Source organism: Rhagoletis zephyria, unplaced genomic scaffold (assembly GCF_001687245.7).
Source record: "Rhagoletis zephyria isolate East Lansing unplaced genomic scaffold, Rhagoletis_zephyria_1.1 Rzeph_scaffold_08960, whole genome shotgun sequence".
Taxonomy (NCBI): Eukaryota; Metazoa; Arthropoda; class Insecta; order Diptera; family Tephritidae; genus Rhagoletis; species Rhagoletis zephyria.
The window spans coordinates 6,034-22,571 of record NW_016166039.1 but is presented as its reverse complement, the minus strand read 5'-3'; the positions used below and the strand labels follow the sequence as shown (position 1 = coordinate 22,571).

Genomic DNA, 16,538 nt, shown 5'->3' with positions numbered 1-16,538 from the left:
AATTAATATACCCTTGTGCACAAGTGCGCTCGGGTATAAAAATGTATACTTGTATATAATATTATTTAGTGGCACCAAATTTTGACAAGGTTTTATTTACAACTATTATTATTTATTTATTTTTTCGGGTATTTAATTTTTATAAAAATATAGTTTATTCTTTAACGAATNCCTTGTGCACAAGTGCGCTCGGGTATAAAAATGTATACTTGTATATAATATTATTTAGTGGCACCAAATTTTGACAAGGTTTTATTTACAACTATTATTATTTATTTATTTTTTCGGGTATTTAATTTTTATCAAAATATAGTTTATTCTTTAACGAATACCGTATAAATCCGTGCTTCAAACTTTTTAATTAGATCTTTTAGAAAGATTTTTAGTATGCAGTTTTNTATTTACAACTATTATTATTTATTTATTTTTTCGGGTATTTAATTTTTATAAAAATATAGTTTATTCTTTAACGAATACCGTATAAATCCGTGCTTCAAACTTTTTAATTAGATCTTTTAGAAAGATTTTTAGTAGCCCACTTAATTCTAGTACATAAAGTGCAAATTACAAGTGGCTAAAAATTTCGGTTTTAGATTTGTTTGCCGAAGGTGTTGCGATTTTCTTTCATATAAAAATAAATTGTGTTTATATGAAACCAAGTGCGACAAAGAAAATTCTAAAGAATCAACTACCGTTAGCCATTTGAAACTTTATTATATTAGAATTGAACGAGCTACAAAACTGCATACTCAAAATCTTTATAAAAATCTAATTAAAAAGCTCAAGCTCGAAATTTTTACGAAAGTTTGTTCAATTTGTTTTCTAAAAAACATATTCATATATAATATATAAAATTCAGTCCAAAAGTAATAAAAAAACTAAAAGAATAGGTACATAAATGTTTATGGCTCAGCGTTTTAAATTCCCGACAAAAAAGGTCAATTCCCCGATTCCCCACGACAAACTGAAATTCCCAGCAAATCGGGAAACTCGCCACGAGTTGGATTCCCTGCCACATTCGTATTTTAAAGTAACGGGAGTGTTCTTCAACATTGCGTGAATGCACGGATTCAAGGGTCCTTCGGATCTGGCAACACTATGGACGTGGTCTTTGTCTATGTTAGACCATTTATGGTTCAACATAACCTAACCGCTACTATTTTAAGTATGTATCTTCGCGACAATCGTTACCCCACGTCTCCACCTTCTACAGATGCTGTTAAAAAAGCTGTGGTAAGACAGAAATGTCAGGTGGAGACCGCAAATTTGCACTGTTAGCCATATCTGTTTTGCCAAATTGCTTACCATCGCTGTCTTAACATCAGCTGTCATTTCATAGTTGGACAACTCAGTTTGGGTACAGACCGATCTGATCGGCTTGATGCCAGTTTGAAAGTGATATGTTAAGACACAAAGTCGCCCACATGAGAGAACGGGACAAAGTCAAAACAGAAATTTTATGGTAAGACATATTTGGTAGAAAATGGAGACGTGGGGTTAGGCCAATATTAGGTGCATTAGTGAACAGCATTGAAGAAGAAAACGTTTCTCAAATGAGTAGAGTATAAATAGAATGGAATACAGATATTTAAAATACAAATACAAAATAAAAAACATTCGTATTTGTATTTTGTATTTAAATTCTGTTTTTACGAGGGTATATTGTATTTGTATTTTAAGGACTTTTATAAGCGGTATTTTTATTTTGTAATTTTATATACTTTCCACTTTTCATTATTCATCATATCATAAACAGCTTCCCATTTTATAACAATGCCATTAATTTTATTGACATTCGAAAATCTCTATTTTCGGATTACCAAAAATAGGTTTTTTGTCGAACATCAACAAGCTTTATCCATCACTTAAAATATCAGAGAGTAAGAAAAAATTCCCTCAAACTCACTCTTAGGAGAGAAAATTGCAATTTCTTCGGTTTTCCTAAATCGACTTTGACGATTGCATTCCGCTTACGAATACAGTTATAATCAGGGTGTCCAGATTGTTTAAATAAAAAAGCGCATTTAAAAAAAATGCCAACTTTTTGGTAAATATATAAAATTCAAGAAATTGATTAACAAATTTTTTTTTTTAACAATGACATCTTGTCATAGAATAGTTTTTAAAATCAAAAAAGAATATAATACCTTCAGTACAACTTCAAGTACAACGCTATAATAATGCGAGATGAGCTGCATACATATGTATATCCACAATTTCCTTAAAATATCTATACATCTTGGTGTCTGAACCATTTCCTTTTGTATGTTGTTATACATATGTATATTGAGCTATTCGAATCTTTTCATTTTCTAAAACTAGCATCTAAGCCGTGGTTGCGCACGATTTGGCATTAAGGCCCAATTTCTCATGAAATGAACAGCGAAAATGATATGCACGTCGGTATAAGAGAATAAAATTGCAAGAATTTCGACTTAAGCCATTAAAAAATTTTGCGCTTGCAAGTGGCAAAAGTGTGCTGCAAATCAAATACATTTCTTATCTCTCAAAATTTAGAAAGAAAATTTTAATTTTCTCAATTTTTTTATTTACATATACTTATGTACTGTTATACTATACATACATACATACATACATACATAAATATTTTCTCTAATTTAACGGTACATGACTACTTACTTATATACTAATATTGACATTTTTCTTATTAACAAGTTCTATTCTATGTATTTACAATTCAAGCGTCCTTCGCACTTCCCTTAAGTGTCGACAATATTGAAACCGATTTAATTTACGTAAATTCAATCGACGTCTTGCCAAAGAATTTCTGCTTTTAGGCGTTTCAGCAACGTCAGCAAGAGGAGGTGGTAAGCACCACTTGTATTGGTGAATATTTTAACTCACTGAATTCATGCTTAATGAGTTTAATTTCATTGTCAACTGCCAACGCTCCAGCTATGAAGGTGATTGCTCGAATAAATCTTAATCGATTTATGGCTATAGACATCTGTATGTAAAATTTTAACAGCATTGAGGTTAATAAAAGGGCGAGCAAGTCCAAATGCTTAGCAAGCGAAACATTTACAACCGACATTTTCCAATTTTTTTTTTATATTTCTTAGCATCAAAGCGTCTCTAAAAGCGAACTGACATTTTTTGGACGAGACGCATCCTTTTATTGCAAACTATGCTATGCAAAGAAGAATGTATGTACATATGTACATACGTATCTACTCTCATATGTATGTATGTATGTATGTAAGTAACCGTAAGGTATCGAAGTTTTGTTTACATTGTTTATCACNTGAATCGACATACTTTAAGCATTGTTGACGCTATTTCCATTTGAATGAGGAAATAGCGTCAATGACTTTATTTCCAAATTTTTGTTGACTTTATTTCGCTTTTGAAAAGGTAATAATGTCAATTGACTTTATTTCGCACCAGGGTGGGAAATAAAGTCAATTGACATTATTTCCATTGACCTTATTACCTGTCACCCACTTAACATTGGCAAGTGCAGTAATCAATTGCTAAAACAATAGCAGGTAGGCTCCGTTTGTTTGTCTGCAGTTGCTCATTGCAGCGTGTTGTGACGATATGACCCTCAATGCTAAGATTAAAAACAGAACATTAGGGGTATTCACGATCCGGTGCATACTGTCTAGCATGGTGCATAGATAGGATGAATAGCATGATTGTTGTTGTTTCATGTGTTCAAACAACAGCAAAATTAGCCAATCATGCTATTTATACTATCTATGCACCATGCTAGACAGTATGCACCGGATCGTGAATACCCCTACTGTAACATAAATATGTATGAATGTATGTATATATGTATGTATATACTTATATGTAGGATGCATGCACATCATGCACATGCATAACATACATATGTATGTACATATGCAAGCGCGAAACCTTTGTAGGGAAAACATATCAAAATATGTTTGTTTTTGCAAAGCATTTTGAATGAGTTGTTTTGGAAAATATTTATAACGATGTACTCTGAGATTAAAAACAAGTTTTCTTGTTTTGATAAGGAAATCCTGCTTATGTACAGAGTTGTGTAATCACATTAAACGTAACACACGTCAGCAATTGTGGCAAACGTTTTTGGTGCCGAGTTATCGTCGGTGGTTTATTATAATGTGAGCATTGACTACAATAACAATAATTTTTTTCCTTAGTGTAGTTTTCGAGATATCGCAGCATAACGGTTTTGAAGAAAAGAAAAAAGTTCGATCATAAAAATATCTAATATCTATGGAACCCGTATATTTATGAAAACATATAGTATATCCGAAGAAAGGTAATTAAATTTGCTATCTTTCACTCTTTCCTTGTTCATGAAAATTACGTTTTTCTGAGATTTACAAAAAGTTTTTTTTTGTAAACATAGAAAAATGTTCGTTTTATTTAGTTAAAAATATATATAAAAAAAACGACTTTCAAAAAACTGATTTATACCCACTTCTTAAGCCTAGCATATTGAAGTGCAAAAAAAATTTAATAAGTAAATGAAAAAAATATCCCCACAAAAAAGTTTTTAAACCTGCATTTATTACGTGTATGCACATAAAAACTATCTTTTTCGCGACTTTTGTGAGTGGACCCTGCAGGGAGTGACGTTAGCTTATACAAAACTTCTTCTGGTCTGTTTAGGCGAGCACTAGTGCTAAATATTAACTGTATATTCTGTTCGAAAACAGCTAACTACTTTTATTGGGCGCTGGCCGCAAAAAAGTCAGTCCTGGATACCTCTGGATTACACGTCAACTAACTTGTAACTTACTATTTTTGGACATAAAATACCGAAAAAAAAAATAAAAATTTAATTCTTTCTTTTTTTAAATTTTTATTTATTTAGCTTCTATAATACATATGCTTATATAAAACATTGCACATTTGTTTATTTATTTACATTTTATGCTGCAGGTGGCCCCATTTTGAATGCCGTAATTTCGATCTTCATTATATTTGTCCAGACTTCGAAAGAGTAATTGTGAAATGTACAAAAGGTGTATTGAAAGTAAATTTTGTATGAGGATATTTTAAAGAGTCGCGATTATGTCTGCATGACTTTACAACTCACTTTAAGTTGGTTTTGTCATAGGTAATGAAAAGTAAGGTATTTATTCTGCAAAAAAGCTATTTACAAGTTGGTTATTTTTAACAATTGATATTTTTTCACTGCAGAGACTGTAGAGAAACAGTCACGTTGCAAATCACTCTGTCGCTCAGAACTATCCCTAATTCTTTACATTTAACAATTTTTATTGAGCTTGAGGTCGTTTGTTATAAAAAATTATTGTGGAAAAAACAACAATATTTCGTAAATGGTAGAAGTTATAGCTGCTATTTTGGAGATCACCACATCTCCTCATCAGACATAGCGACCGCAGCTTACAAAGCCAGTGGTCTACCCACTACGCTAAGTTCGCCTTAGAAACTTTTGCTACTTCTTACACTGGTTTAATATAATTTATTAGGCCAAAACTATAATTATTTACTTCGGAAAAATATAAACCGTAACTCCTTAATGCTGGATTTCCACTAGGCATTAAATGGCAAAAATGACAAATGATAAAGTCGTCATTACATTAAAAAAAATAGTCATTAAATTCATTTCCACATGGCATTTTTTAATGAAATACCGTTCTGTCATTTCTGCCTAGTGGAAATTCGGCATTAGTTACGAGAAAAAACAAAACTAATCTATGTTCGGCTTCTGGAAAGCGCATTTTGACAAAACAGCTAAATAATTATTATAAATGTGTACGTGAAAAGACAGGTACCTTTTGCACATAAACCTGGTAGTGGATACCGAGTTTTAAAAATGTCTATTCTAATCTGAAAACGGTGTTTTTTCCTCCTTTTCCCGTGAGGAAAATTTGGACTTTAACTCAAAACCAGCTGACTTTTATCCGTTATAAAACTCCAGCTCTTAGCCGTTCGTATTTTATACATTTATATATAAATCTATGTATGTATGTACACTAGGGCGGTCCAAAAATTTATGAAAAAAGTAAAGTCGATTTTTCTATGCTCTCACCCCCTAGGATTGTTCTATACCGAATAAAAATATACCCCTATTTTTTACTTTGAAATCCAAAAATATTTAGCGCTCAAAGTTTTCCATGTTTTTATATGGAAAAAAACAAACTTTCGTAGAAATTGTATAGAATTCTTAAAACTCAATATTTTTCGATTGGAACCATTTCTTCATAGTGCCTATAGTTTATACGTCCTCCTAAACTCCGAAATATGTAAGGGGCAATGCAATTTTTTTTCCATATAAAATATTTGGAAGACTTTGAGCACCTTTGGCGACCTCTAAATATTTTTTTGATTTTCAAATAAAAAATACTTTACTTTTTTGCGATGTTGAACAATCCTAGAGGGTGAGAGCATTAAAGTATTGACTTTACTGTTTTTGGGCCACCCTAATGCATACTTATTTATATTCATCAATAGTTTAAATTTATTAGCGTAATGCGAGTAAACATTCGGATAAATGATTACCCCTATAATTTAAAACAGATTTAAAACTTTATTGAAACGTTTCATGACATTTTTATTACTGTAAAATGGACATTTTAATTGACTTACATGAATTAATTACATATTGCAAGCAGCTCACTTTCTCATTGTAATTTAAATAATCTCGCTATGTCTCTTAGATAACAAGACAAAATGCAAAAGTAATACATATGATAATAATTACTTTTCGTTTTGTTGTTTTATATGGTTGCTTTACTCAAACCCGGGTCTTGCAACAACGTTGCGCATTCTGAGTAACGTAAGCAGCCGATGTGCGAGATGCAGTAATCAAATCCGTGTACAGCCTCGGGTTACCTCAGCAATATACTATAACAACAGCGTAAGCAAAAAAGTATATTTGCTCCTACTGCCGGAAATTTCAACAATCACGAGTATAACTCCGTTAACGGAGCAAGGATTGTCGACGTCGCCACAGCACGGTACATTGAGGTTAGTAGTAACGAAATATCAACAGGGTACTTATATGCCCGCTGATCAAAGAACGAGATACCTATAGACGGAAAATAACCTTAAAGCATACTTGACGTAAAATGTCCATCCAAGGAGATAAACATCGAGAATCTGCAATCACGCAATTCGCGCACATATAAATGAGTCTCGGGATTTCGTCTCTAAATCACTACATAGCGCTACGGAAAAGGTTGTTGGTTACTACTACCACGCAGAATTACCCAGCGGACCAAGCTACTCTACAGCCAATGGTGTCGCATACGGCAATTGAGCGGTACCAATAAAAATAAGGGAAGAAAGTCTTTTCTTTGGTGAGGCAGTGCTGGCAGTCGAGAGTTCAGATCGAAAATTGTGCAAGAAAATAAGGTAGACCAGTCTTATGACTGAAGCCGATTCCTGCAAAGACCGGGATGGAAATTATTTAACAAAATTTTCTCACCTGAGAAAGGAAGTATTACTTATCTACCCTTTTGAATGGCGACAAAGGCTGAATGTTTGACGAAGAAGATTCGAGACAGATCTATTGGGACGAATCACACGTCCTTCTACTCGATCAAGACGAGGTGAGAGCATCAATAATGCGGGTTAAAAGCAACAAAGCATCTGGAGCCGGTGTAATATCTGTTGAACTGTGCAAAGCGGGCTGTAAAGAGCTGATAGGTTGTACATACCAGCTGTCGAGCTTTTATTTGATTAAAACATACATACATACATACATATCTCAAGTTTGATTAATCAGTTTACTTCGCTCAATCCACAAGAAGACGGCCCTACTGTTTGCTACAATTAGCGCGAAATAAGCCCTAGTATTGCTAATAAGGTCCTATCGACGATAATGTGTGAACGACTGAAGCAATTAATGAGCTAAATGATTGGGTTTCATTAGTTTAACCAGATTTGGATAGTGCGACGGATGCCGGTACGGAACCATGAAAATATAAATTTGGGATTCAAACAAAGCTAATACGGCTTTGTAGAGCGACGCTTAGCAAAACCTTTAGATCCGTCCTAATTGAGAAAGATATCACTGGGATGTGCGAAAACAAACGAGTTTTAGACAAATAAACTGTTGTGCGACTTCTTGAAACTGATGTTGGCAAGCGTAATACAAGCTGTCCACCTGAATGGCAGCGTCATCACATGCATATAACAATATTTACCACTATGCTGCTGTCATATACCGATGATAATGAAATTGTTGGGTTCAACAGCAAGGATTAATGCGAGCATATATGTACATTTCTCAAGTAGGTTTTAAAATTTATTTTCCCTTCAAACACATCTTTTGTGGACAATTTTTTTTTTTTAACGGTTTAAGGACTGTCAGCGCTTCTCATGGAGAAACTTGTGTCAAAAGATAGAAAGCTCTTCCGAGGCCAGCATACTACGTAAGATACTATCAACGTGTCCTAGCAAAATAAGTTACCTCATCAAGGAAGATGGGGATTGGACAGCTAGCAGCGAAGAAACATTATAGCTTCTAATACAAACGCACTTTCCGGGTTGCCTCTGGAGAAAGGTTACCAACACTTTATTATTGAGGGGAACATTAAACAGCTTTCAACCGTATAAGTCTCCGGGACCTGACGGAATCATTCCCGCCGACCTACAGCATACAGCAGGAATGATTGCACCCATACTCCTTTCCGTCTTTGTGGCAGCGTCACGTCTTAATTATATACCCTACAAATGGGAGGAGGTAAGAGTAGTTTTCATTTCTAAAACAGGATGCGTACAATAAAGGAAGAACAATTGAAACAGCACTCCACTCCCAAGTGAAAACAATTGAAAGATCACTATATTATAAAGAATACACCCTCGCTGCCTTCTTGAACATCGAAGGTGCCTTAAACAACGTATCTCCTGAGGCGATTATCTCATTGCTGGTAAATTTGGGTGTAAGCAACTCATCATCCTCGTTTATTGAACGAATGCTAACTGGACGTGAAATAAGCGCAGAATTAGATGAATTGCAAATAAAGAGATTCCCGGTAAGGGGTACGCCCCCGGGTAAATACCTCTCAACATTATCGGATTTGATTCAAAGATCTCTTAACAAACTATCACTATGGTGCAACAGGCGAGGACTGGGAATAAATCCTGAAAATACAGACTTAGTGCTCTTCACTAGGAAGCACAAGACACCCAACGTCGATGCTATAACTCAAGAGGGGAATACCCTTGAAGTAAAGGAAGAGACAAAATACCTAGGTCTCATACTAGACCCTCGAGGGAAGAGTGGAAACGAGACGCTCTAAGGAGTGGCGAGTCTATCCATGTATAGACAGATGGCCCAAAGCTCGAGGGGGTGTATACTTCGAACACTTGGGAATCCCCTTTAGCGTTCGTCTTGCGGACCACTGTAGCGTCTTTAAAGCGGAACTGATGGCAATCGACCGAGCCACAAAACTGGTAAAGTGTGATATGATATCCCAAGCTAATATCTACATACATCTTCATTGACAGCCAGGCGGCAATCAAATCCCTTACGAAGCAGTCGACAACCTCCATGGTAGCCATGAAATGCCGCACATCTCTTAATGAGATGGCTGAGTCAGCCGACAGGTGATATAGGTTCCGGGACACTGCGACATTGAAGGGAACTGCAAGGCCGATGAACATGCGCGACTTGGCACCAAACTCCCTATTGAAGATATAAACGATGCAATAGGAATACCTCCGAGAGGCTCACTAAAGGAGCGAACAGCAGGTGGCATGACGAAATTACCTGTAAAGCTGTCAGGAAACTATGGCCAACTACTGAGCTTAAATAAGCAGAATATCAGCTCGTTAGTATCTGTTATAACAGGACACTGTCTAATTGGCAGGCATGCCTGTCGACTATGCGTCTGGCTAAATGACTTCTGTAGAAGTTGTCAAGATGAAGAAGAGGAGGAAACGATTCTGTACCTGTTGTGCCAGTGCCCTGGTCTATCCAGAAGAAGACTTTCCGCACTGGGTAGACAATTCTTTGATAACCTGGAGGACCTTAGATGCGTTGAAATCAAGGATCTTCTAAAATTCCAGCGAAGCTCAAAAGGGTTTTAGGAGGGATTGGGAGCTACTGACGCCATATGCGGTATCACAATGGGCCCGGAGTCTAAGTCTGTCTTACAGACAACCGCGACAACCTACCTATTAACATTGCTTAATCAACTTCTCTGCTCTTGGAGCATCGTCAATTAGGGTATTGACATTGGCGACGATCTGTATTTCAACTTGCGTTAACGAACCGGGAGTGTGCATCTTCAGAAAAAGATGGTACTTATTTCTCCTAGTGGATTGCAGGTGGATTCTTTGATCGTTTTTTGGAGCTCAATTCCTTTTATTGAGCCCTTTAATATAATAGCACCCTACATTTGCCCTGAGCCAACTTTTCTGCTGGAATTACTCACGCAAACACGATTTCTATGTACAATGCGCGCTGATCTGGCAAATACAGCACGGGCTCCTCTTCGAAAGCTACTCAACGGGTTTATTATTGAGTCACAGGGTCATGACGGCATCCAGGGGCGGATCCAGCGGGGGGGAGGGGGTTTTGGGGGCTAAACTACGTGCCAGTCAGTGGCGGACCCACGGGGGGTAGTTTAATACATAGACGCTATATTATACATACATATGTGACATATTAAAACACACCCCGTGCGTCCGCCACTGACTGACACGTAGTTTAACACCCAACCCCCCCCCCATGGATCCGCCTCTGACAGCATCATTCCCGCTGATCTACACAAAACATTTAACCAAACCTTTTCATATATTACAAGTGTTTAGCCGAGTTTATAACACCGTTTATGTAGTACCTCTTGATGTTATAAGCGCAAATTATAAAAAAAAAATATTTTTGATAAAATTTGGTGAACCCTGCTCGTTTAAGCAAAAACTTTCCAACTTAGAATCTAACAAAGAGTTTCTTACTTTCGCGAGTTGTTAATGTCTACGCCTTCTTCCATTTCCACAGCAAATGTTATCCGATTTTGATGAAATTCAGAGTATATGCTGGTTTTGACCAGAAAGGCATGAATCTGAAAGAACGTCAATTCTAGAAAAACAAGCGCAAATTATAAAAAAAATCTTTTTGATGAAGTTTGTTGTACCCTGCTCGTTTACGCCGAAATTTTCCAACTTAGAATCCAACAAAGAGTTTCTTATTTTCGCGAGCTGCAAATGCCTACACCTTTTTCCATTTCCACTTCATATTATATGTACATATCAGAGTTGTTGTTGTTGTAGCAGCATACAAATTCCCCAAAGACTTTTTGGGGAGTGTTGCTGGAGTGACGGTCCTTGGCCAGATATAAATCTGGGTCGTTCCGGTTACGTAGACCCGACTGTCGTGGGAACGTACATATCAGAGTCTTTTCCGTCAGTTCTACAATAAAAATTCAATAAATTCTACATGAGGTGTGCTAAAAAAAAAGAAGAATAGAACCTGAACTCGCAGTTTCTCGCAGCTGGAAATATTTCAGATTAGACACTCATATTTAATGTTAACTTGTGCTAAATATAATTCAACTCGCTTTCTAGGATATTTTAAAATCCCTTTTTAAAATAAGCACTCGAAAAATTGTATACCAACAAAATTATGTAGAATTTCAAGTGAAACTGTTTTATAAATTTCACTAGGTACATATACATATATCTATATAAAAATTTAAAGCAATGCTTGACCACAGATTTATTAAGGCACTGGTCATCAATCAGATTATTATAAATATATCCGCACAAGTAGAAAATTTATATACATAAATTACTTGAGACAAAATTAAATTTTTTATTTTTTTCAATGTATCTATTTCAAGCTCGTCCCATGACTGCAAATATGCATTTTTATCGAAAATTCTTTTTGGTTTGGGTTAGTTGGACATTGTGCGGCGTCTTGTAAATCATATATCTTCATATACTTACTTACATATATACGGTGCCGAAAATATAAATAGAGAAGAAACATTTTTAGCATTTAGCGTTTTAGTATATTAGTAAGTATTATATTTTTTATGAAAGTGACCGTTATATAACAAAAACCACGTAAGTCAACTTTGTACAAAAATTGGCGAAATTTGGCAAATTTTAAGTAAACAGGACTTACCGTTGATTTTCACAATAAAAAAATTGTGCAACATAATTTGTATGGAAGAAAATACGCGAACAAAAAATTGACAAAAATTAACGGTATGTCCTAGCTACTTCAAGCATGTACTTCATTATACTTAAATTTCAAAAAAAAAAATCTTATTAAAAAGTTTCAAAGGTTCAAGTTTCAAGATTTTCATTTACATGGATTTTTTAGATAGTAAGCTACAAATCGTCACCTGAAATGCAAAAAGACGTAACAAACAACGCCGCTGAAATACAAAAAGTCGTAACTAATAAAAAATTCAAAATTCAGTTTTTGATTGATATGATGGATTTCCCCGAATTACAACTCCCACATCATTTAATGAATTAAATAAAAAAAATTTGTCACGACTTTTTCCATTTCAGGTGACGACATCTATAAAAAAAAAATATAAAAAAAAAAATTTTTTTAAACAAAGAAAAATATCCAAAACTTGCTAAAATGTCTCTTCCCCTATTTACATTCTCGCCACCGTATGTACCCTTTTCTACTCACTTGTGATGGCTGCGTGGTGTCAATGTCATTTAACGGTATGTGTTTGTAGGCGGCATGTGTAGATGACAACGATATCTTGCCAGCATCTAGCGGAGACGTTGGCGGTGGCGATGGTGTCGTTGAATGTGCAGAGTTTGATGAAAACACAGCCGAGTTGGGTGTTGTTGAAACGACGCCGTCAGGTTGAGTGGGCGGTGTTGTGGCGGTCATTCTTGACGGTGTTGCAATCGCATCGACTAAGCGCATAGAATTATAAGTGCATGGAGTTAAAATTCATATATCTACATATGTATTTAAGTGGTTTATGCGAAGCATTTTGGCATTCGCTAACTCACCTGGTTTAGGCGGCAGTTCAGGTGGTGCAGCTTCGTTTCTGCGAAATATGGCGCTATTCGCCGGTATGTTCTGATATTTGGGCTGGCTCTTTGGTGGCGGTGTGGGGGCTGTTGTCACGATTTGTACTTTTGGAAATTGTCTGTCGATGAGTAGATGAGGCGTGGAGGTTTGTTCCTTTAACCGAGATTCGTTTGTTTTGTTCTTTATATTGGGGGTGTGCACCAAGCTGTTACTATTGTTCTGAGGCGTATTAGTGTGTTGGTGGTCTTGAGTAGCATAGCCGTTTAAGCCAAAAAATTTCGATTTAGCATCATTTAATGCTGCTTTCACCGCGGCTATACTCTGACTGGCTTCGTTAAGTTCCGATTGCGAGTGCTGACTAAGCGGTCTCTGTGCTGCACTTGCATTCCGAGCCGCTGCTGCAGCCGGCGCCGTTGGCGTGGCCGTAGTTGCAATTGGCGTTAGAGCTGGCATTGCAATTGACGTGTTCCCGTGCGCTTGTGTTGTTGATCGATGATTATTGCTGTTAGTGTGGTAGTTGTTATTGCTGCCGCTGTTTAATACTGGTGTTGTATTTATTGCAAATCGCAGTGTTGGTGTTGTCTGGTCAGTGAAGTTTGACGTCGCCACCGATTGCTTTGCCGGCTGACTTAAGCACGGAAGCGTTGATTGCTGCTGTAAAAGCGGTTGTTGTGACTCTCGATTTGTTAGCTGTTTATTGTCATTAAACTTGAATGCAATCTCGGCGTAAATGGGTGAGCTTGTTGCTCTATTCGCTGCGTTAGTTTCTGTTGGTTTTGTTGCTGCACCGCGTGCTGTTAATGGTGGTAATGGTGACGCAGTTGGCGCTGCTACTGTATTAACACTTTTCACTGCTTTCGGTGTGCTTGTGTGTATGCCAGTCGGCGGTGTTTTTAAATTGTCGTAGACACTCACTGGCCTGTCGTCATACACTTCCATATTGGGCTGAGTGTATGATCGTATTGGCCCGTTTTGTCAGGTTCCCATGAAACCTTCCGCATACATCTAAGCTCATATATATTTTCCGCTTTTCGTGTTTTTTGATGTGTAGGTATGAAAATTATCTCAGCTCATTGGCGTGCACTGAGGTATGAAGCTCAAAACAATTGCATGTGTGTGGAGTGAATGCTGGAATGTGGAAGTAATACAAAGCGATTAAATTGATAATACTGTTTTTGTGAAAGCATGAATTATAATAAATAATATGATTTTCCTAAAAAAAAAACGCAATGACACAAAGTTTCAAGCACACGCACACACTTGCTACTGGCATAACACAATTTTCAGGTTAGTTCCGCTTAAAGTGAACGATCTAAGTACATACATACATAGGTTTTAGCTTAACACCAAAATTCATAACAATTAAGAAGACTTTTAATGCTTTATAGGTCGAACATTTTTATGAAAATGTTCCTTTATAAAGCTCTTTAAATCTGTTTTATTTTTTATGAATAATCCCATACATCAAGGTACCCTGCAAACCAAAGTTCCCGAAATCTTAACGAAATCTTTAGGAGTATCTGATTTCTGTAACGATTTTTTTCCGAATCTTCAAAGAAAATTATATGAAGTGGTTGACACGAACTCGTAAAGAAATTTCTGTACGAAAAATAAAGAAAATTCTGAAAAAAGTCTGCAAGAAATTCTTCACATAGCAGCATTATTTTCATTTCTTCACCGATTTTCTTCCGAAATTTCGTAAAAGAATGGAAGTGTGCGTAATTTATTTCATTTTAGAAAATTCGGAAAAAAACGGATGGGATCTTTCCGAATTCGTTAAAATTTCTTTACGATTCAGAATACTCTGAAAAAATGGTTTGCAGGGTTTCTATTTATTTTGTATACATAGTAGCATGCAGAGTAAAAGCTCTCTCCGCCCATCGCTGATGTAGATCTAGTATAATATTGAGCTTTAATCACAAAAAAAAATCTAAGCGAATTTTTTTTAAATTGTCTTTTCAATGCAGAAATGCATCCAGATGCTCAAGGAACACTTCTGCGTGAAGCATAAAATGTTGGAAAAAATGTCGCCTACTTTTTTTTGGCAGTTAGGGCTGGCCTTAGCAGCATTATAATAAATGTTTCGTAGCCTAGTAACTTAAAAACGAACAAACCGCCAGCCGCGCCGCTAAAGGGCCCGGGCTTTGAGATCTTAAGTCAGACGTCTGAGACTTTTAAGATAGCTTTACTATGAATAGCAGACCTCTCGCTATAGGTGATACCAACAACCTTAATATACATAGGTTGCTCCGAACTTAAAAGGGGAATTGAATGATGAGTATTCTCACCTTAATTCTCCCCAATCACTGCATCGTATATCAAGCGGAACTGTTGGGCTTCCGTGACACAGCACGAAGCTTCGTTCAAATATCTACAGTGAGGAATGCCAGTCTTTATGTTTTATGACGGTCTTTCGACTATAAATGATGCAGATCTATGAACGAAATGTTCCAGCTATATAGAGCTCAAATAATGGATCTCTGCCCATAGTCGAATTATCAAGAAAAGCCACAACTTGCTATGCGGAAAGAACACGATAGATGTGCCGATTGCAAAGTTTTAGTCGTTTGATAGAGATCACATCGCTCTAGTGACCACGGAACGGTGAAACAATCATCCGTTCACGCACCCGACCGTTATCGTAGTTGGAAGAACATGGAAAAAGAAAAAAAGATTTACTAAATCTTGTATAAGCATTCCCGGATTTAAATTTTTCTAACTCAACCATTTCAATTCCGATTATCATTTCACTGCCCTGTATTTTGCAGTACGCGCCTAAGCTGAATTAATATATCAGGTAGGGCTGGAAATGGCTCCAAAAATTACCGGTTTTAGGTAATGTTATGTAAGTGTTTGGCCGAGCTTCTCCGATTTATGGCATGAGCTTTAATTACAAAAATTATTATTTCAAGGAACTTTTGATAAGGAAAAGGTAAAAGCATATATCAATTCGTTGATTCGGAATTATCTCGGGAATTAACTTGAGTTGATCTGAATTAAGTTCTACATCTAAAAGCTTAAACAGACGGTAGCGTTGATCCGGACTAACTCGGACTTAATCCGGATCAACTGCAGTTAATTCCCGAGTTGATCCGGATCAACACTGCCGTCTGTTTTTGCTTTAATCCTCAAAATTAATACTGATCAGGGGAATTTTTCGTCTATTGCTCAAGTAAGCAGGTTTGGCATCGGCGATGGTGAGAGCTGCGTACTATAATTCCCTAGGTCTCAGGTTCTATCCCCGGTTCGAGCGATTGCTGAAAATATATATTTTTTTATTATTTATTATTATGTTATATGATTTATGTATGTGTTTTATTCTACTTTGATTTGTTTTATTTTAAATTATTTAATTTAATTTTAGCTTAAAGTATGGTCACAAGAAATTAATAAGATACACATCTTTTAAATTATAAAGAATATGACAATATCAGTGTCAAATAAAAGGCAAACGAAAGTATTTTACAATCATATTTTTACATTTTTACAATATTCACATAAAAAGTCTTAAGTTTGTTTCTTTATAATAACATTTTTGTTTCGTTGAAACTCGAATTGCATTTCAGAAAAAAATTAGTTTTAAAATTAT

The 16,538-nt window shown here is 36.0% G+C and overlaps 1 protein-coding gene across 2 annotated transcripts in view; it reads right to left on the bottom strand.

The window, feature by feature from the left end:
* The window catches only part of LOC108375451 (rho GTPase-activating protein gacK), a 17,012-nt gene extending 2,901 nt beyond the window's left edge, over positions 1–14,111 (bottom strand). Inside the window, exons 1-2 of one of the 2 annotated variants that reach the window (XM_017631582.1) lie at positions 12,928–14,111; positions 12,593–12,828 (exon numbers count right to left, since the gene is read on the bottom strand). In XM_017631582.1, the coding sequence (XP_017487071.1) occupies positions 12,593–12,828; positions 12,928–13,888 (1,197 nt within the window). In that variant the 5' untranslated portion in view covers positions 13,889–14,111. The remainder of the gene's footprint in view (positions 1–12,592; positions 12,829–12,927) is intronic. The other variant, XM_017631581.1, reaches the window with a different exon arrangement.
* Positions 14,112–16,538: the final 2,427 nt, after the last annotated feature.